This window comes from Aspergillus oryzae, chromosome 7 (assembly GCF_000184455.2).
Source record: "Aspergillus oryzae RIB40 DNA, chromosome 7".
NCBI lineage: Eukaryota > Fungi > Ascomycota > Eurotiomycetes > Eurotiales > Aspergillaceae > Aspergillus > Aspergillus oryzae.
The window spans coordinates 64669-85990 of NC_036441.1; the positions used below are offsets into that span (position 1 = coordinate 64669).

General features: G+C 50.7%; 7 protein-coding genes across 7 annotated transcripts; 5 read left to right on the forward strand and 2 right to left on the reverse strand.

The window, feature by feature from the left end:
• Positions 1–13: 13 nt before the first annotated feature.
• Positions 14–1533, forward strand: AO090011000024 (uncharacterized protein; the record flags this gene model as incomplete). Its single annotated transcript, XM_001825668.3, has 2 exons — positions 14–200; positions 257–1533. 2 exons carry the CDS (start codon positions 14–16, stop codon positions 1531–1533), a joined length of 1464 nt encoding a protein of 487 aa, XP_001825720.1.
• Positions 1534–3430: 1897 nt separating this feature from the next.
• Positions 3431–5005, forward strand: AO090011000025 (MIP/aquaporin family protein; the record flags this gene model as incomplete). Its single annotated transcript, XM_001825669.3, has 1 exon — positions 3431–5005. The coding sequence occupies one exon, from the start codon at positions 3431–3433 to the stop codon at positions 5003–5005; it is 1575 nt and encodes a 524-aa protein (XP_001825721.3).
• A 449-nt stretch (positions 5006–5454) lies between these two features.
• On the forward strand, positions 5455–6141 carry AO090011000026 (YdeI/OmpD-associated family protein; the record flags this gene model as incomplete). Its single annotated transcript, XM_001825670.3, has 1 exon — positions 5455–6141. One exon carries the CDS (start codon positions 5455–5457, stop codon positions 6139–6141), a length of 687 nt encoding a protein of 228 aa, XP_001825722.3.
• A 1582-nt stretch (positions 6142–7723) lies between these two features.
• Positions 7724–8571, forward strand: AO090011000027 (glycoside hydrolase family 75 protein; the record flags this gene model as incomplete). The annotated part of the gene is made up of 3 exons (XM_001825671.1): positions 7724–7819; positions 7889–8260; positions 8314–8571. 3 exons carry the CDS (start codon positions 7724–7726, stop codon positions 8569–8571), a joined length of 726 nt encoding a protein of 241 aa, XP_001825723.1.
• Positions 8572–8621: 50 nt separating this feature from the next.
• Positions 8622–11908, reverse strand: AO090011000028 (pyridoxal phosphate-dependent decarboxylase family protein; the record flags this gene model as incomplete). The annotated part of the gene is made up of 6 exons (XM_023232747.1): positions 8622–8629; positions 8975–10276; positions 10343–10511; positions 10563–11230; positions 11279–11626; positions 11683–11908. 6 exons carry the CDS (start codon positions 11906–11908, stop codon positions 8622–8624), a joined length of 2721 nt encoding a protein of 906 aa, XP_023093322.1.
• A 2944-nt stretch (positions 11909–14852) lies between these two features.
• On the forward strand, positions 14853–16684 carry AO090011000030 (uncharacterized protein; the record flags this gene model as incomplete). Its single annotated transcript, XM_001825673.3, has 5 exons — positions 14853–15290; positions 15349–15709; positions 15763–15886; positions 15946–16312; positions 16367–16684. The coding sequence occupies 5 exons, from the start codon at positions 14853–14855 to the stop codon at positions 16682–16684; spliced, it is 1608 nt and encodes a 535-aa protein (XP_001825725.3).
• A 744-nt stretch (positions 16685–17428) lies between these two features.
• AO090011000031 (putative amino acid permease) lies at positions 17429–19679 on the reverse strand (the record flags this gene model as incomplete). The annotated part of the gene is made up of 2 exons (XM_023232748.1): positions 17429–17562; positions 18197–19679. 2 exons carry the CDS (start codon positions 19677–19679, stop codon positions 17429–17431), a joined length of 1617 nt encoding a protein of 538 aa, XP_023093323.1.
• Positions 19680–21322: the final 1643 nt, after the last annotated feature.

Below are 21322 nucleotides of genomic sequence, written 5' to 3' on the forward strand. Positions count from 1 at the left end.
CTGAGTTTCTACGATGGCATATCACCCACCTCTAAAGGACAAACAGTCGCCCGTTGTGATTGTTGGGGCAGGTGTCTTCGGCCTCAGCAGTGCCATCCATCTAGCCAAGAGAGGATTCACAGATATCACTGTCTTTGACCGACAGCCATACCATGAGACCCTATACGACTTCGACAAAGGCTGCGATGCTGCCTCGGCAGGTAAATAAATCTGTCACACACAGGACCCATACCCCAATTTCTGACGGACAATTCAGACTGCAACAAGATCATCCGTGCTGCATACGGCGACGAGGTCTGGTACCAGAATCTGACCTTCAAGGCGATCGAGGTCTGGGAATCATGGAACAAATCTCTCGCAGAAGAAACCATATTGCCGCCCGGGATGACAAGCAAAGATCGCATCTATGTCAACTGTGGCAATTATCATTTCGGGGACGAAACCGATGGTCTTAATGACTTCGAAAAGCTCTCCGTGAACAACATTACAAAGGCTGGTAAAGGCCCTACACAGTACCTACTGTATTTTGATTCAAAGGAGGTGGCACGCGCCAGGGCGGATGGATTTAGCTACGCGGTGGATCCTTTCAACCTCTCCAAAGATGGAAAGCATCAAGGTTATTTGGACATGATCGGTGGATTTGTGTATGCCGACAAAGCTTGCACTTATGCACTCCATCTAGTAAAGAAGCTAGGTGTAAAATTGGTCCTAGATAGAGGGGCGGGTAGCTTTGAGAGCTTCCTAGAAGATCCGACAGGCAAGGTGGTAGGCATCAAGACTGCGGACGGCAAACATCACAAGGCCGCCGCGACGGTCGTCGCGTGTGGAGGCTGGACCCCCAGTCTGATCCCCGAGATCGATGGCCTCTGTGAGACCACAGCTGGATCCATCGCCATGATCCAGATTCCGGAAGGATCTCCCCTTCGGGAACGGTTCTCGCCGGACAACTTTCCTGTGTTTCAGTGGAATACGCGGGCCGGGGAGAATGGCAATCTATATGGTTTTCCGCTGGATAGTCGCGGCGTGATGAAGATCGGGTACAGAGGAACAAAGTATACGAATCCACAACGAGTCCAATCGGGCCAAGTGCGCAGTATACCGATTACGAAGTGGACGTCACCGTTCATTACCGGATTGCCAGAGAAGTCCGTCCAGGTCGTTCAGCGCTTTTTGGACAAGTATCTCCCCGAATTGAAGCAGAGTGGGATCGGAATCTCGCAAACCAGACTGTGCTGGTACACGGACTCGTTTGATAACCATTGGGTGATTGATGGCATCCCAGGCAAGGAAGGGGTCATTGTAGCCACAGGTGGCAGCGGCCACGCTTTCAAGTTCCTACCCTTACTTGGCGAGTTCGTCGCCGACAAGGTGATGGGAATCGAGTCCGACATGCTGCGCAGGTTCCAATGGCGGAAACCGCCGCATGGAGAAACGCCTCGTAACCAGCTCATGAAGGGTTTCAATGATGCGAATGCTCTCCACCGAGTGCGGATGGTGCCTGACGACGGCAGCCACTATAGTTCGAAACTCTAGGATACAATTGTCGAATATTTCATGTAGATAGAGGGCTCAGCTGGATGAGGAAACTTTCAAGGTGTCTAATTGTCAGCCCATCCTTGGTAGACTCTCTTACGCATGCGAGTTGATGCCTCTCTTTTGAACTTTCTGGTGTGCTTCGATGATCGTTATTAGGGTGCTAGCATTTCCTTCGCAGAACCAATTTCGCTTTTGTGTATAGATAATTTGAAATTACTCCCTTCTCCCAGGGTGAAATGATCACTAGCTAGTAGATGCAAATATGAAGATATATATATCTACAGACCCTACCGTCGCCACCATTAGTCTACTATAATGTATAGCGTTTCCTTTCCCGCTCTATTGACCCAGAATAATGAGCTAGCCACTGCCTATAATATGATATAACTTTTAATTGAATTATTTGGCAGAGGCGAGGAATGGATATTTGCTTGGCCGCTATTTGGTAGGTCGTGTGGTCGTGACTAGGGCAAGAGAAGTGGGGATTCCCGGATATTGGCGGCCCCTCAGTCAAAAATTTCCCTTTCCCTTTCCCTTTCCCCCTTTTTCCTCGCGCAATCTTTCTTCTTACCTCAGGATTTCAATTTCACAAAGAGAGCTTTGCTCGGTAGGAAATAATCTTCACAGGAATTGCCCCTGGAGCATCGTGCCACGAATCAAGGTGGCCTGGTTGATTACTCCGTAGTACGTACCTGGGCCGTGCCCTTGCCACCCAGGGGGCACCAAACGCCACTCATTTCGTTTGGAACAGACCAACAATAAAAATAAAAACAAAATAAATCCCTGCTGGAACTACTGGCACAAGATGAATCCAAGAATGGTCGTGCTTGACATTCGACGGCCCATTGGATCGAATATAGCGTCATATATCCAGAAAATGAATGGTGCATGGTCTCAATGATGTCAAGTTCGACTGCATGAGTTCAAAGTCCCATGCAGTGGACCTTGATAAGATGTGTCTAAATCGTGCAAACGAAGTACTCTGTATCGTAGCAAACAAGCATCTTGACCCTGTGGTCATAATGATGGTGTTTTCGAGATCAGAGCGCAAGCCAGCATTGACGTCAGAAACCGTTTCTTCAAGACGATGAATCAGTCCATTGGACGAGAGGCCAGATGCAGTGGGACGTAATGTCAAGGGCATCGCACTACAGAGCAACCGGGTCGACCGGCGCGTTGGCTACTTCTCAAAGATCTCTGTGATTGACCAAGTAGGGCTCCATATCTTGTCAAAGTGGCTCCACTTCTGCGGAAAATCTCCACTACTTCATTGACAAAAGCTTGTTGAAGTACTCGGCGAGCGCTAGAACGCTGTTCATTTCCTATCATGGAGTAGCTCATTGGCTCATTTTCTGGACATTTGTCTGCGCTCTTTGAAAAAAAAAATCCCCTTGTTGTCCTTATCTATCTCCCTTGCAATTGACTGTACCATTCCCGGACTCTCTTCTGCTCGCGCCTTGTCTTCTAAGTGTTACAGTACTGCTGTCCTCTCGATTCGACTAGCCTTTTACTGAGTTACTTTGGAATGTCCGATCATGGACGAAAGTAGTCCCAGACGCCCCCGAGCTAGGGTGAGTTCCTTCATCAGGGATTGGGTCAAAACATCTCTGAGTGCCTATGGCCTCTTGCTAACACCGAATTACGGTTGGTGTAGTCAGAAGCCACCAGCCAGAGTAGAAGAGAAATCATCAGGGAGACGTCGCCGATATCACCTAGACGCGGCGTGAGTGATTCTGCTAACTATAGCTCTCCCACTCGTCGCACGTCAGGAGTGGACACTTCACGAGATGTACTATCCGAGGGGATCCGACGCCGCAGTACTGCCCGCTCAGCGCGGACAGGCAGTTTGGCCCAGCGAACGACTTTAGCGGAGCGTACGCAGGGACAGTTCACGATGGGGGGCCCAGAGGATGGTACACAGCTGCGACAGGCACACGAACCTTTTGTCCAGCCGGGCTATTCGGATCTTAACCCCTCTTATGAACAGCCCTCAAATGCAAAGCCAGTCTGGTCTCTTGCCAAGCCCTTACCGCGTGTGGTGCGGGCAGGCATGGTGCCCACTAAGGAGGAGCTGCTCGATGCACGGTTGCAGCCAGAGCGTCCGGCCGAGAATTCGCAGAAGCTTGGACTCGATGTGGATCCAAATGACTTGGAGCAGGGACAAATTCCGAAAATGGCGGATCCCCGGAAAATGGCCGCGCAGGTGGAGGATGCTCGCCTTCAACGCGAAAACAACTTTGTCAACAAGGTTCTTACCGGAGATGTTGGTTCGTCGCGCGTATCTCGGACTTCCTCCACCCGTCGGCGCCGCCCGTCAGTACGGATTGATGCCCCGGGCGATCAGCTTTCCATAGTGCCGGAAGGGCCAAGTGCGGTCCCGAGCGTAGCTTCGGATCAGGCTGGAGACAGTCTGCCTCACGGTAGTGACGAACCCCTTGAACCCGTGCCAGAGCAGCCAGAGCAGCCAGAGGTGCAGACTGCCGCAGCTGATGCCCTGCCCGACCTTTCAGCCCTGCATGAATCCTCACTACCGGAAGATCTGCATCCACTAGTGCAGGAGCTGGTGGAAGACGAAGTACACAACAATCATACAACCTGGTCCGTTATTCGCACTCACCATCGCGAGGCGTTAGCTGAATCCCTGGCGGTATTTGTCCAGCTGACCATTGGCTTCTGTGCAGATATTTCTGTCACGGTAGCTGATGCCGGCAATCCCAATACAACTGCGTGGGCGTGGGGCTTTGCTACTATGATAGCGATCTATGTCTCCGGTGGTGTCTCGGGTGCCCACCTCAACCCCAGTGTAACGATTATGCTATGGTTTTATCGTGGCTTCCCGAAGCGTAAGATGCCGGAGTATTTTCTAGCGCAGTTTGTGGGTGCTTTTGTCGCTGCACTGACTGCCTACGGTGTATACTACCAGTCAATCCACCAATACCTCCTTACCCACCCAGATACGGGGATCGTGACCAGCTTTGTGACTGGCCAGCGTCAGTCATGGATTGATCCAGCAACCGCCTTCTTCACGGAATTTCTTGGGACGGCCCTCACGGCAACGACAATCCTGGCCTTGGGTGACGATCAGAATGCACCTCCGGGGGCGGGCATGAACTCGCTGATCGTTGGGCTTATGGTGTTTGTGCTTTCGAATACCTTCTCCTACCAGACAGGGGCTGCATTCAACCCCAGTCGAGACTTTGGGCCGCGCCTTGCCCTTCTCGCCCTCGGATACGGGTCCGAACTTTTCACGAACCCTTACTGGTTCTATGGGCCATGGGCCGGCTCTCTATGTGGTGCTATGATCGGTGCGTTCCTGTACGATTTCATGATCTTCACTGGTGGTGAGTCGCCGGTGAATTACCCTTGGGAGCGCACTCAGCGCTCGCTGCGGAAGAGTCGCATAAAATGGAAACGGCGGTTGCGCATGGACCGACGACGACGTGGCATCTCCGAGAAGGTAGTTCGTTAATGTTGCTAATTGAAGAGGTTATCAAGTGGTTGAAGCGTGCGTGGTGAGATTATTGGCATGGTTGCGTGGAATCTTCTTTTTTCCCTTCATAAAACGATGAACGCCTCTAGAGTGTCACATCCTTCGCGCTGACCGTCATTTTGTATTTTATATAGACCATATAGAGTGATATAGAACGCAGAATGAGCACATACTATTCGTATATCTCATTCGATTTGCAACATGGACCGGGTAGCCCAACCGGGAAACCCGGGTCACATGGCCTCAGCTGACAGCACGTGGGGCGTCGAAACCCAAGATCGACATTCGACCGACATCGTTGGATGGAACTCATTCCTCCACCACTCCGCAGCCATCCAATGCGCGTCCCTGGACGCGTACCCACGCATAGAAACCCATCTCGCGTGTTAATTACCTCGGCTTTCGGAAAACTCAAGTCCACATCCATAATGCCACCTAAAGCACACGCGATAGCAGAACCATCAGATCTCCCAATTCACCCTTTTAAATCAGCCACTGACTTTGAACATTTTCTCGAGCGGGAGCATTCCACATCGCCAGGGATCTACGTGAAACTGGCCAAAAAGTCTTCAGGCATTCCATCTGTGTCTCGCGACGAAGCTGTGGAGACAGCGTTATGTTTTGGATGGATCGATGGTCGCGCGCATGCCTACGATGAGGACTGGTGGCTGGTACGATATACCCCACGACGTGCGAAGAGCATCTGGTCCAAGAAGAACGTGACGACCGTAGAGTCATTACTAAACGCTGGTCGTATGCGGCCAGCCGGATTGGCTGTGGTGGAAGCTGCACAGGCGGATGGTCGCTGGGCTCGTGCATACGATGGTCCGGCCACTATCACCGTGCCGGACGATCTGACAACTGCGCTGACCCAGACGCCAGCAGCGGCAACTTTCTTTGAAGGGTTGAATCGGTCAGATCGGTACTCGGTGTTGGTTCAGCTTCAGTGGGCTGCTCCGCAGCGCCGAGCGAAGCGCATCGAGACATTGGTCCAAATGCTAGCAGATGGTAAAACACCAGGAGCGTCAGACAAGTCAGCTAAAACAAGTAAACGCAAAGCGGTGGACAGAAACCATGAGAAGGGCGGACGCCGGAAAACATCGAAGAAGAAATGACCCGATACCTACTCTACGATACCGATATCGATAGAAAAGGCAACATGGGGTTTCGGATCCACTATGTGCTAACACAAATGTCATGCGGTCATTCGGAAAGCATAGATCACTAGAATGCGCTGGCTTTATCCCTCTTGCCTGTGACTAGGATACTAGACTTGTAAGAACCGAGAAGGCATTGATTCCCCTTGTCATGTCAGTAAAACGATGATGTTAATACGAATTCTGCAAATGTAAGCTATGGAAAGAATGTAAGCAACTTCTGACCTCCAGTAGATGTAGTTGGTACAAGGCTAACTAGGTGTGTAACCTAGTCCTCTACTACTCTACAGCCTCCATTTGCTTTTTACCGTACGGAGTACTGCGAGCAGTATGTGTCTATCCCCGAACCATCAGCCCCGTCAATGTAGATCCTCATGCTGATTGACACTCTTCTACCCCGTACCATCATTAACGAGCTGAGCGAATCGGTGATCATGAACCATCCCGGTAAATCTCAACAGCAAGAGAGGCGACGTATGAAGTCGACAGGGACATACACGTGGTTGATATTGTCGGCATCACCGATACGAGTTTACCATCGGCAAGCTACCGACCAAAGCTTATCGGGAGCCTGCCGATGCCTCGGGAGGAACCGCAGTTTCTGTAGAAGTAGAAGGATTATCTTACGGTTCAGACTAGAATGCAGCTTCCTAGAAATAGAAACTATCTACAGAAGCACTCTCTACTTGGGGCACCGAAAGTTTGGAATAACCAATCAACCACGGAGATAGGACGGGCCCTGACATGGCTTGATTCGCGAAAGAGGTGCCATGCATCTCTCCTGAAAGGCAGTTAAACACCTAGTACGCTTTTGTAGTTCCACTGGCTGCCTGGAGAACCACTGTGTTCTCGTTCAAGTATACTATGAACATTAGACTATCACCTGTCATCTCAGGAAGGTCCCCTTCTGAATCAACTGGATTGGGACCCTATGCAGTTACTGAGTAGGGAGCCATCTTAATCTTTCATGTAATAAATAAACCCACGGGCGGAAAGAGAGCAGCCTCGGAAGCGGGCCTCTTGCAGGATTCAGGGTTACATCGTCTCGTTGGGACAGAGCCGATGATCTGATGCATTAGGACCAGGCCATTTCCATTGACCTATCATCCAACTCGTGCTTGTAGACTACCCGGGCCGGTGAGTTAGTTCAAACGGCCAAGCGCCATCTTGGACGCATAATTGCTTTAATCTCATGGCTCATATGAATTATACTAGGTAAGGCCTGATGTAGATTTATGTGTGCTCTAGCCATTCCTTCGGGGGATTACTTAGATGGAAGCTTTGGAGTGCACATCAATGGGGTCATATCACGGATGGAGGCCATAGACTACCCCTGGGCCATGGCAGCGTTACATTACAATGCGTCGATCGTTTGGGGGCGATGCTTTGGAGTAAGGATGATCATTGCTCAAAGATCATATGCTCGAGGTTAGATGGGGTATAAAGCCCAGCACATTTCAAGTAGAATGATCATACAACCAACAGGCCAGACTCCTCAGCTTCAAGCTCTCATCAACCAATCTGCTATTCCTTTCACACAATGCGTCTCTCCGAAATCCTCGCCGTTGCTCTGGTCACTGGTGCCACCGCATATGATCTGCCGGACAACTTGAAGCAGATCTATGAAAAGCACAAGGTAAATCCACCCACCGGTCTTTGATCCTATATGCTGGGCATTAGTATCTGATAGTTTGCATTTCTCTAGGGAAAATGTTCTAAGGTTTATCAAAAAGGATTTACCAACGGCGGCCACAGCGATGGCAAATCGTTTGAATACTGTGGTGATATTGAGGGAGCAATTTTCATGCACTCCTCTGCCAAGGGCGGCCAGTACACCAACATGGATGTGGACTGCGATGGAGCCAACAACTCTGCAGGGAAATGTTCCAATGATCCATCTGGTCAGGGTGTGACCGCCTTCAAGGATGAAGTGAAGAAGTTCGGAATTCCCGACCTTGATGCCAATCTCCATCCCTACATTGTGTTTGGAAATGAGGAACACTCTCCCCAGTTCAAGCCTCAGAAATACGGAATGGAGCCATTGAGTGTCATGGCTGTTGTGTGCAATGGCAAGCTGGTACGTACATTATCTGACCCAGAAGAAACTGCCAGCTAACTTAGGCTATTCAGCATTATGGCATCTGGGGCGACACCAACGGGGGCACTTCCACTGGTGAGGCTTCCCTTTCGATGGCGGAACTTTGCTTCCCCGAGGAGAAGCCCGATGGTGATCATGGCCACGACGACAACGATGTCCTCTATATCGGATTCACCGGCAAGGATGCTGTGCCTGGAAAGAGTGCCAACTGGAAGGCCAAGAAGACCGAGGACTTCGAGGACAGCATCAAGTCGATCGGTGACAAGCTGGTTGCTGGCCTCAAGGCTTAGAATGTTGGTTATGGGACTTGGGCCAATGGGCAACTGACCCACTGATCAGCCTAAGTCTCTGTACAGTATGTATAGGTACATATGTGTCTACTAGAAGCGATGTGTAATTGAGACTAGCCGAATGATAGTATCTAGCTACGAACCTTTGTCGATAGTCATCCTTATGCTAGACGTATCCTCTTGATTTTATGTACTAGAAGGCCTTGAATAGCACACGACAGACCGAGATGCCTCAAAGTGCATCTAATGGCCCTTCCTCATCATCTAAACCTAGTTGGCGGCGCCTCACCAGATACCACAGACCGTCCACCAGATGGCCCTTCGCTTTCCCTAAAGCTTGTAGTCGCCTGACCAGTTAATATAGATTCCCCTTCGCTATCCCAAAGGTTTGTATCATCCTCACCAGTTGGTATCCGCCGCCCATCGCTATCCCTAAAGCTTGTAGTGGCCATGGCAGACACCATCCTCCGCCCAGTATTCAACACACCTTGAATCTTGTCCAACTCCGAATCCCACGGCACATCGAGTCCCACCTCTTCCAGTGGATCCCAATTCAGAGCCTCCACATCGACATGCACATCGTTGCCCAATGTCATTTCTCCTCGTGCAATGGGGGTACCGAGGTTGTCAATTAGACCTGGGCCGTTCGCAATGTCCGGCTTGGGATCCTCGTATACCTTGACCTTGAAGGTTCGTTCCGGGCGGAAGAAAAAGTGATCACTGGTGAAAACAGCATCGTCGTTCTTCTGGGGAAATGGATGCATCGTTTCCTCGCGGTACCCAGTTAAAGTGAGGATCAGACCTTCACGCTTGCGCAGTCGAGTACGCACAGTCTTGGAGAGCGCCTCACTTAGTTTGACGTCACAGGCAGACAAGTTCACGTTAGGTGCTTGCAGCAACATATGTGAGATATGATACTGGTCCTGGGAGCCGTACAAATAGAAAGGCATGAAGTGTCGTGGATAGTGGTCGTCGCGATTAGCGGAGTTCAAAGGACGACTTTTAACAATTTGAATCATCCTCACACTGCATTCAACAGTGCGCCCGATAAACTCCTTACCCTCGCGGGCCCCGATCTTGCCATGCACCGTATAGGATTTACCTTGACTGATGGTCGTCATCATCTTCTCTAGATTTTCGGGGTTCTTGGACCTGAACGCAATGTCCTGCATAGGATACTTTTTCTTCAGATTAATGTAGTTCTTTTTCGTGTCTTCCTCCAGCTGAGCCGCTAAAATGATCTGCTGCCGTTGAGTAGCGCGGTGGAAACTCGTCTGGAAATCCAGGAAGACTTCATCGGTTCCCCGGAGAAGGAACTCGACTTCTTTATCGTCAGGACTGTTTCGCTCGCGGCACCATTCCACTTCTTTAATAATCACATCCTCGAGTTCCTTCATAATCGTGCGGATGAAGTCTTGGTCCGTAGGGAAGGGGCTCATCACCACATTTCGCACGACCCAGAGATCCTGAGCGCAGGCATTCAGTCCGAGACGCTGCATGAAATTCTGAGCACACTGGCCGTATAAGGCTGGCTCGAACTGCGTTGAAGTCAGAAAGAGCGGAATCTCACTGGGATTCCCACTGCTTTTGGTAATGGATAATCGATTCACCACACGCCTCATCAGATAGTTGGCTTCTTCCAAGTCCGTGTTGAGCTTGCCATTCTCCCGATACCAGTTGATGGCGAAGGCGTTGATATTGAGATCTGAGCCAATCTGTCGCAACCAAGTCAAGGATTCCGTATCTTGACTGACATGGGCATTATCCTTACTGATCACTGTGTCGAAGATTACCTGGCGACGGTCGTCAACCTCGGGGTCCAAGCTATGGTAACCCTTCTTCTCGATGGGCAACGGGTTAAAGGGTATGATAATATAGCGGCGCTGACCCTTATTGTCGAGGGGTTGCCGGACGTGCATGGCGGCGTACCAGGCCGATAGCTTCAGAAGGTCAGAATCATAGTTCAAAATGTACACAAAGGGAGGTCTTACCCGCGCACTGGTAAAGGCTGCCTCACCCAAGAGACGGCCGTATCCACTCGGATCCAGGCCGATCGTCTGGTTGGACATCCAAGCTGCCATGGCTGCAGCACCGGGCTTACTGCCCTCAACACCATACACGCCGATATTCTCCATGGACCCTTGCGTCAGGTATGGACTGGTCCAAGTGACTAGGAACCGCATGCGGCCGTCTCGATAACATAAGCTCCCCGCAGGGTAAGGGATGTAGCCCGCCTTGTGGGGATCGACCGTGATACTATCGGTCTCCTTGAGTGCAATCATATCTCTGAGGGTGTCCTCTCTCAAAGGCAGTGAAGGAACATTTCCTACAGCCTCCTCTCCATCCCCTTCCTCACTGGGCATCCTCGAGTCCATCAGATGCCGAGGGATCATACTAGCAAAGTACCCACCCCAGGCAGCGTCGGCATGCACCAGAAAGGATAGTCCCCTGTCCTGGAATCGTCGACGCATGGCCAGGATGTCATGCAATCGATCAACCGCACCTTCTTCGGTCGACCCCATAATGGCCACTACTGCATACACCGCCTGACGTTCTTCAAGACAGCGATTAAGCTCTCGTTCTAGGGCATCAAGCGAAAGGCGCCCCTCCATGTCCAGCTCCACACCCTGGATGTTGGCGGACCCAATTCCAGCAATCGCTATCCAAATTAGCAACTAACCTTCGAAGTCGAGAGGAAGATACGTACCACCGCTTTTTGGCCACGAGTAATGCCGTGTTTGAGCGAGGAAATACTTGATGGGCTTCTGGATACGAAACTCGCGTTCTAGCACGTCCTTGCCAGTCGTTTGGATGGTGAATGGTCTCAAGGCCTCCTCCAGAAATTTGGATGTGACACCAAACTGCCTATAAAGAGCATCCCCCATACCTAGGATTTCATCAGATCGTAGGTTTAGGAGTTCCCAAACACCCAGGTCTTTGAATAGCTTCTCTTCTCCAACACAAGTGGTCACCTGGAAAGTGTCGGCAATGAACCCAAGTGGTCCCTCCTTCATAGCCTGATACAGGGTGAGGGGATAAAACTTGAGGTTGCGGGCTGCAGACGAGTAGGTAAGAGGAATGCCAATAATCATAGTTGGAAGAGTTGCTTACCAACCCAAACGGATTCGAGATTGGCCACGGTCCCGTCACAGGTGATGTGACCCCAAGAGAGAGGCAAATCTGTAGCTTTCTCGTCTGTATTATACCCAAACATTTTGCACAGTTGCTGTCCCGCTTTCAGCTCAACAACTGTGGTGAATGGGCTTGCCTCAACGGCCACATTATTCGGGTTATAGATCATCGTCATGAAATAACCGAGTAGACCAGGCATTGTCATATCCGTGCACATGTGGCCCTGGTAGCGGGGATGCCAGAAAGGGATCGAGTGCTCGCCCAAAAGTTTAGCAGCCTCTTTCACAGCGTTTTGGAAGTTCCCATTAAGTGTCTTGAGCTTTTTTCGGACATCCGTAGAGATGAATTCCTGTGATCCCCGTTAGTCTGTCCGCCTGCGTTGGAGTTTGAAGAAGGCGTAAAGAAAAGAAAAGAAAGGCTAAAGGGAAGAACAATCATACAGCATCGTCAGGTTGATACCCATCACGAGTCTTCACAATCTCGTCCAGAATGGCATTGATATTCGCTTTGAACTCTGGCATATTCTCGGACTTAGGTCCAATGAAGTAGGAGCTGATGATATCATGGTTACTGAGACTTTCCTCTGAGTTGTCGCCCATGGTGTCTTTGCTTTCTCTTGGTAACTGGTTGATAAATAGGAGTGCAGTCTGTCAGAGAGTTGCCCACGTCCAAGCTACTGTATTTATACCATTCCTTTCTATACTAAAGGCATGTTTCCACCTCAGAGGGGGCTATCGTCTCAACCTGTGGAGCTGCCCCGCGCCCCCCCGACTCTCTCAGCTCACTCAACTAGCTTTCTACTATGCAAGAGCAGATGCAGGATTTACCTTTCAGGCGCGGCGCTGATACACAAGGAAATGATCGGCCATCTTTCAGAGCTGAAAGCCAGGGGATAGCACCCAATAAGTTTTTGGCTTGCTGCCATCTCCCACAGAGAATGACGAATAGATGACCTGCAACATACCGCACCACTTTCACCAGAAGAAACATTGCATGATGGATCATTACTGGATCATGGTGTCATGAAGGTGCGAGATCATATCCCTACTGTTCATGGTTCCCACTTGCTTGACGGATAATCCTGGGACGAAACGAGAATAGAGAAGCAAGTACGTAAAGACAGGCAAAGCCTGAAACCTTACATCGTTGAAGTGCTACCTCTTATTCGTCGAGGGAGAATACGAGTCTATGATTCTTGCTCAACCTGCCGGTGGGGAAGTCTGGGCCTCGTGTGCAATCCATTCACACTGGTGAATAGTGACGTGTCGATACTGAATAGTCCTATATGCACGCTCAATCTTGGACTTGATCGCCCATCATCAGGCGGCCAGTGTGGCCCGATCTACACCCTATCCTGGGCTGAATATGTTAGTTCCCCACTTATCGAGGATGGATCAAAGTATGTTGGTCATAATCGAAACCTGAGTGTATTTGATCCTCCAAAGATCAGCGGCGGGGCATCAAGAATTTGTCCGCCAGCCACTGCCGTGAAGACCCACTGGCCTGCAGGATGTGACCAACGCAAGGTGACATGGGTGATTCACTTGGGCTGGACGTGCAGCTCGCATAGGAGGGCATCCAATAACGTGGATAAATTCTTCGCTACAATGGTCAATATCATTACGCAGTCCACTGCTCACCATGCACGCTACCGTGCTATGGATGGGTGTCGGTAGTAACTGCCACGTCATTATCGGTGGTTAGGCAAGACGCATAGCATTCTGGGCTCTTCATTCAGAGGTCGGGTATTCACCAATAACCAAGGTCCCCTTGGTACCGACAAAACCTGTGCTTGGTAGAACTGCCTCAACGAGTCTTGCAAAACTGGCTAGCGGTCAAAGACCTTTCAAGCTCACTGGTGGGATAATCTCCAAGCAGCCGGGTGGAAGAGCGAGATGCGATGGCCTTGAATGAAGATATAGACGCAGCGGGATTGCCTACAATTCATCTCAATAGAGGACTAATAGACTATCCCAGGAATAGCATTCTAGATATAGTAAAAGCGTCGTCCTTTTGTACCTTGAAAAAGTCAAACAACTGAGGAGGAACAGACACCGAGATATTAGGGTGAGATGGGTGTATCGGAGCAAGTTGCGCGTTCAAGACTCACGTCGACCCGAGTCCAAGAATAAAGATGACATATGCTGTTTGCTCGGACGGTATTCGAAACTTACATACCACGAAAATGGGTAGAAGCAGTAGGTGAAGAGTCTAATGAACCCCTGACAAGCCGAGGATAATAATTAGCTCACCAGATGCTTTGAGAGACCATGACGAGTGAGTCAGTCCCACGGAATGGCTCGAATAAAGTTGGACTGATCTTTCGAAATGGTTCAGAATGTTTAATATTTAGCTAGAGGAAGTTTCCTCCGACCATGGTATGGTGCACCTCGGTATATTGATATAGTTAACGTGATGTCGCCCGGCCGAGCCCTCTCTCATTCCATTAGCTGATCGACCAGTCTATAACTAAAATTGCCCTGCTCTCTATATAACGTAACATCTTCAGTGGAGAAGTAGCTACAGCATACACAACTCAGGCTAAACCACGCTGCTTCATCGTCGAGTCCTGTACCAGTCTAGCATACCACAATCCGACAAACTGATAGTCAGGAGCTTTAAACTGGCTAGGGCTTGTCTTCTGCCCTTTTCTTCTAAGCTTTGACCGTCTCTTCTTTTATCTTTTACTCTGTCATCTTACACCTGTTAGTAGAGAGCAAACAACGGCCGCTATCGATTGCTGGCACAATTGCTCTCCGACCGGCTGGATGAACTTAAGCGAGGTTTCCGATTTTTAACCGAGTCGACCCGGGCGTTTCGACTTGGTTTGTTGGCTATTAATATTCGGTTCCACCAGAGAGGAAAGTCGAATGGGATTGAGAAAGGATGAAGATCTCCGGTTTCGCCAGGCTCGGCACGCCGATCGCAACATCGATAAATTGCTTTCAAGGGTCACGATTGCCATTCAAGGATATTCCGCCAACGATGAGGGCAGACTCAACATTTATATGAAACGCTTCGTCTGAGACGCATAGCATGTGCCATGACATTGTCTCTCAGTCGCGCTGACACACGTGGGGACGTCGACACATAAAGATGCCGCGAGAAGTGCAAGTCCGGGGGAACAGCATATCCCATCAAACGTAACCATGGGGTCTCTATGCAGGCTTGTGGCTGTGAGCGCGTCGCTTTTCGCGGTCGCTACAGCCCAGATCAGGGTTCGTCTGAGCCCGTCCACCGTGAACGAGCTCGCTGAGCCCGACTTTCACACTTGGAACATTGAGAACGAAAGCCAGAATGCGTCCACTACGATTGACTCTCTCGATTTGATCTTGTCCAGCTCGGCCGATTCGGACTTAGAAGGAAACAGCTACAAGTATCAGTATACCCGGCCTGTCTCCCATCTCGGGGAACGAGTCGTCAACCAAGGAATCACCACCTCCAGCGACAACCCCGGGCCAATTACGTTGACCATCCAAGGCTTGGAGGCAGGGGAGCACACTCTCTTGACATGGCATAATGCCTGGGACTCCTTAAATTCCACCGCAACAATTTCGGTCTCAGTGGACGGTGAAGATAAGGCCTCAGTATGTCGTTGCAAGCCAGACTCCGCCGGATCAACGCTTACATTATATGTGTTTCTAGGACATCGAACAGTCAATTCGAGTCGACAACATCTGGGAGGCCGCGACGTCCTATGTGACATTTACCGTGGACTCCGCCGATCAAGCTGTAGAAATTGTCTACACGCCCACCAGCGCCGATGGACTTGTCTATCTCAATGGCTTCGAAATTGACACGCCTGCCTTGAAAGATCAGATCTCGTTCCCTTCTCCGCCACATCGTGAGGAGCACCTTGAGCTTGGCGATGGGAAGAGTATCACAGCAACATGGAGAGCACCATCGTCTGGCGATTCAGTCACTTACAACGTCTACATGGGAAATGCATCCGATACCCTTGAGGTTGTAAATGAAGGGCTGAGTGAAACCCAGGTCACCCTATCAGGTATAGTACCCTTCTCCAGTCCATTTTCAAGTCGCTCTGTCTAACATAACTAGGGCTGAACACAATGGACACTTTCTACTGGCGTGTGGATGTGATTTCTGGGGACACCACGTACACAGGTCGGATTTTCATGTTTCGGCTTGCACAGCTAGCAATCCCGGGAGCGGAGGGATATGGGTGAGTTCTATCGCAGAGCTAAGGAATGCGTCAATAGCTCACATCATAACATGAGATAGTCGCTTTGCCCGTGGTGGTCGCGGTGGTAAAGTCATCAAAGTCACCAGCCTGGAGGATAGCGAAGAGCCAGGAACGCTGCGCTACGCGCTGGCAGTCGCGACTGGTCCCCGGATTGTCGTGTTCGATGTGGGTGGAGTCATCACGATTGATTCGCGCCTCACGGTGAGTGACCGCTATGTGACCGTGGCCGGTCAAACGGCACCTGGCAAGGGCATCGCCATCCAAGGCCACCCGTTGGGTCTCTCTGGTGCATCCGATGTGATCTTCCGGCATGTGCGGGTCCGACCAGGAAGTAGCTCGAACGAAACGGTCGATGGCATGGGCATGGCCGGATCGAATTACTGCATTCTTGATCGCTGTTCAATGGTGAGCTGTTATACCTCCCAGACCGCTGTGCATGGTGATTGACGAATGTCATAGGGGTGGGCAATCGACGAGTGCTTCTCGTCACGCACAGCCCATAACATCACCTTCCAGCGCAACATGATCTCGGAGCCCCTCAACGTCGCTGGACACAAGAACTACCCTGCTGGCACGGCTCATGGGTATGCAGCAACCATCGGAGGTGACGTCGGTTCCTTCCACCATAACCTGATCAGCCATGCCGAAGGTCGCAGCTGGAGCATGGGTGGTGGTGTCGACGACAACTCGACCTTCGCTGGCCGCCTCGATATTCGGAATAATGTGGTGTACAACTTCGGTATGGCTGTCAATTCTATCTCGTCTACATTCAATTAACAAGTCAATAGGCTCGCGTGTTACCGACGGCGGTGCGAAGGAAGTGAACTTCGTTGGTAATTTGTACAAACAGGGGCCTGCTAGTGAACTTACATATGATCTGAAAGCTACGGTGAGTGATCTGTCTAGGACTTGATGCATCATGCCATGGCTGACCAAGGTGGACGATATAGTACGAAGATAACTTGCCTGGAACCCAGCAGTATCACTGCGCTGGGAACTCAATGCTCGACGTATTTGACCAGGACTCCGTTCAATACCCACCAGGGGATGGCACAGGCCAGACCTCTAAGATCGCCTGCTTTGCAGACGTCAGCATCGACCCGGCGCCTGAGTACCAAAAGTTCTTCGATGAGCCGTACGTTTAGGGCCTTCATCATATTGCCCCTTTCCCTGTCCGGTGACAGGTACTAATGCAACTCCTGAACCTAGTTTCTTCCCCTCATACATCGAAGAACATACCTCTACAGAAGCATACAAGCGTGTGCTCTCTGACAGTGGCGCCAGCCAGCCCGTGGTCGATGACCACGACAAGCGTATCATCCAGGAGACCCTGAACGGAACAGCCACGTACAAGGGCTCGAAAACCGGAAAGCCCGGACTGATTGACAACGAAGCAGATGTAGGTGGACTCGAGGATTTCCCAACGACTACGCGGCCGACAAACTGGGACGCCAACGACGATGGTATTGCCGATTGGTGGGACGGCTCCACTGGCGGAGATGGCTATACGGCCATTGAAGGCTATATCAACTTTCTGGCCGACCCGCATGTGTTTGTGGCGCCAGGGGCATCGATCGAGTACGACTTGGCTAGCCTGGCGGGCGGATTTTCCAACCCTGCTTTCAAGGTATCCGGTGGGGAGTTGGGTTCCGTATCTGTAGTCGGCACAGTCGCCACATACGCTGCGGGTGACAAGGCAGGGATTGACCATTTCAATGTGACCATTTCGGATGATGAGGGTAGTACGTGGGAGAGGTCAGTAGGTGTGGCGATCTTTGAGGGCGCTGATTCTGTAGAATGATGGCAGAGCGAGGCTATCGAAGGGACTCAAAATCTACTGCGATGCTTTACCACGCTGTGATCAACATCAACTAGTGATTGCAGACATAAGCAGCTATGTACAATTCAAGTATTCAATGAACTTCAGTAAAATTAACCAGATTGTGTTTTCCAGACCCATGGCCATCGGTGAAGCTTTTAAGGCGGGAGCAGGATATTGGACTGCCGGATATCAAAGCAATATTGTACAGATGTGGCCTCTCTCCAATCGGGAGGTCACAACTTGCGACAAGTGAGTTGAAACAGGCTCTTAAATCATCATGTCACCGTGACCGGGCACTGTTTCTCCTCTCTCAAATGTCGATATTGGTTCGACGGAATTTGGATTTGGCCAGCTGCCAATTGTATGGACGTTACATGTCCTGGGGCATCCCATCCGACAGAGGAGGTCCTACGTAAACTAAAACAAGTTAGCAGAGAAAGTTCATGGGGGTGAGAAGGATAATGTACCTTTCCTCGCATGAACTATGTACCATATCAAAGCCAGAGTTGTGAACCCCACGAAGACCACCGATGCATAATTCATGGACACGGGTGTGACCGGCAAGGTGGAAGGCATACTGAATAGGACGAGCTCAAAGCCAATCCACGCCAGAGCGATGAAGTTCACCGTCGTGCCAACCGCTCGGCCACAGTTCCATCTTGCTTTGGATACTTCAGCGCGCTTGTTGTAAAATAGGGAGATGCTGATTGGAATCGAATAGGTGATTGCTAGAGCAATCACACCCACCGAGACAAACGCAGTAAAGGCACTACTACTGCCCAGGTTGATCAATCCCAAGAGCATCTGCACCACAGTCACTAAACCCAGTGCCCACAGTGGAATGCGGACGCGATCATCAACACGAGAGAAAAGCCTCGACAGGGGGAGGGCTGTATCTCGTGCGAGAGCCCAAGTACAACGAGAGGCCGCGTTGGTGATGCTGATGGAACAGAAGAAGCCGACCACAAGAAGAAGAGAGACGAGACCGACTGCACCCGCCCGCGTCCCCATTACCACCTGAAACACATAGGGAATCGGTTGGCCGCTTGGCGCGTTGGTGATGTCGACCAGTCCGGGGAGAGTGACACAGAGAGGGATCACAAAGAACAGGCCGGCGGTGCCACCGACCGGGATGCAGAGGGCCATGGCCTTGGGCACCTTGATCGCTGGTGCGTGTACTTCCTCCGCCATAGAAGAAACCATCCCTATCGCAGAGAACACAAAGGCCGGGGGTAGCAAACCGATACAGAATGAAAAGTTGCCCCAGCCCGACAGGGAGGTATCATACTGCGCAAGCGCATCGGAGGGAGCGTGCCTGCCAGCTTTGGCGGAAACTGAGACTGCTACTAGAACTACAAGGATACTAACCAGAGTCCAACCCGCACAAAGGGTGTCTACAAGTGGGAGAAAACGGTTACCGAACCCACATATCACGAAGGCCAGGATGCAGATGGCGTAGAGGACCAGAAGAAGCTGCCAATCCGTGGCTTCCCAGCTGGAATAGATTGACACCGTGGCAACTAGGAGCTGCGCGAATGCGAAGTTGACCCCCAGAGTGATGGTCCAATTCCCGATCAGCCACACCCAGGCTGTCATGAATGACAGGAGCTTGGCATGTTTTCCGGATAACTGGAAGGACCAGTAATAAGGACCGGCAGAGGTGGGATATCGAGAGGCTAACTCGGCGAGCGACATGGCCACGCACTGATCCATGAGGCAGACCACAATCCAGCCGACAAAGATTGAGAGCTGGCCACCGCCATAGATGGCTTGCATGAGTGCACCGCTCTCAGCGAAGGGGATTCCAGCAATCGACAGTGATTGGAAAAGAATAGTGGAAAGCGAGCGGTTTCGACGGAGTTCCGAGGGATAGCCCAGCTCCCCGAGCGCTTGATCAGGGTCATCTTGGAGCTTCTCCACGGGTTTCTCTAGGTCGGTCTTATCGGACATGTCAAGCTCACAATCAGTAAAGAATACGGACTTAGCATCATCTTCACACACTCCAGAGCAATACAGATCGTATACATATAGTAAGTAGCATAGACTAGGTTCAGGTCACACACTGCTCCTTGTTGTTGCCTATCAAACCCGCTGTCAATGTAATTGGCTCATCCGGGCCAGATACCAATACATAGTCCAGAAGAATGTACAAAGACGTCACTGGCAGGTCGCATACTTTGGCGAGGCGGTAAATATTGCGCGATTAGGTTAAGATAGCGTCGCGAAAACGCGGGGAGAGCTTCGCATCCGAGCTTACCGATCTGCAATCAGCAAGGGAGATAGCCTCGCCTAAACCCGTTGCGGGAATGTTAACCATGTAGACTTTCGAATCTCCCCTCACCGTCTCCACTTCTTGGCCACTATCGCCGGTTTGCGATTGGATAGATCAGCCAAAGTTGCGATTGGATGCGTCACCAAAGTGAGTGATCTTGAACACGAGCTTGGTTACTTGACGTTGTTACCAGCCTATATAATGTTCGCACTGCCGAACAAGACAAGCGAGAGTAGACGGTGCTCCATGGGTCGTTGTTGTGTGGGTAAATCTAGAATACAGTGGTGCAAAACACATCAAGCAATGTTCAAACAAGGGCTTGCTGTTGAGATATAGGTACAGAAACAAGATGTAAACTGCTACCAACCAATATACCGGTCACTCTTAGAGCCAGGTGTACAGACCCTCGCATTCGCTTTGTAATTGATTGGATATCGCCGTCACTAGCGTCTGGCTCCATAGAGCGTTTGTGTATCGAAACTGTCACCAACCCCCCCCTTATGCAGGAGTTTATATTCCCCTCTCTGTAATAACTGATTCCCTGTCAACGTACACGTCAATCGTATTGCTGTTGCTAATAGTGCTGTTGAAATCGGATGCTACGTACGATCTTATCACCAACGCTGACCTGCACGGGGTATCGGTGTCTCGGAAGTCACTGAGCTTCAGCGCCACTTGTGACAAATTGACGAGTGTATTCTATGAGTACGTGATCCAGGTTAAGTCTCGCCCGGCGTCGTATCTTCACTGGACGAGGCGGGGTTGGTGGCTAAACTATGAGTTTTGGCCAAAGACATGCTTTGCGGATGACACGCATGGGCATTGGTGGGGAAATCTCTGAAGTATATCCTAATCAACGATCAGCCCTAGGTTTTTCCAACACAAATTAATACATCTGCTAAATACCGGAGCTTTACCGAAATCCTCGCTGTTGTTGAAAATCGCACCATGGTGGGTGCTGCTTCCCTCAATTCTACTCAACTCGCTGTGGATTCAGTACTGGGCCAAGTGAACACGACAACTGTACCGGAACCTGAAAAGCCCAGTCTGTCAGCGCCAAATGAGGAAGAGGTTCCAGAAAGGATCAACAAGACTGAGGGGAATGGAGCGGCTGGAGTCAAGAAGGCCGAAGCTGCAGCTCTTGTTTGGAGCAAAAATGCTCTGTGGGCGATCTATGCTTGGTAGACGGCCTTCCCCTTTTCAGGATCATTAGTGGTGCATGAAGAACGAATATTTAACAGCCGTGGATGTATTCTAGGATCTGGGTATGCTTTTTCATGTTGGCGTTTTATTCGTCGATCGGCACCAATGTACTCGTGAA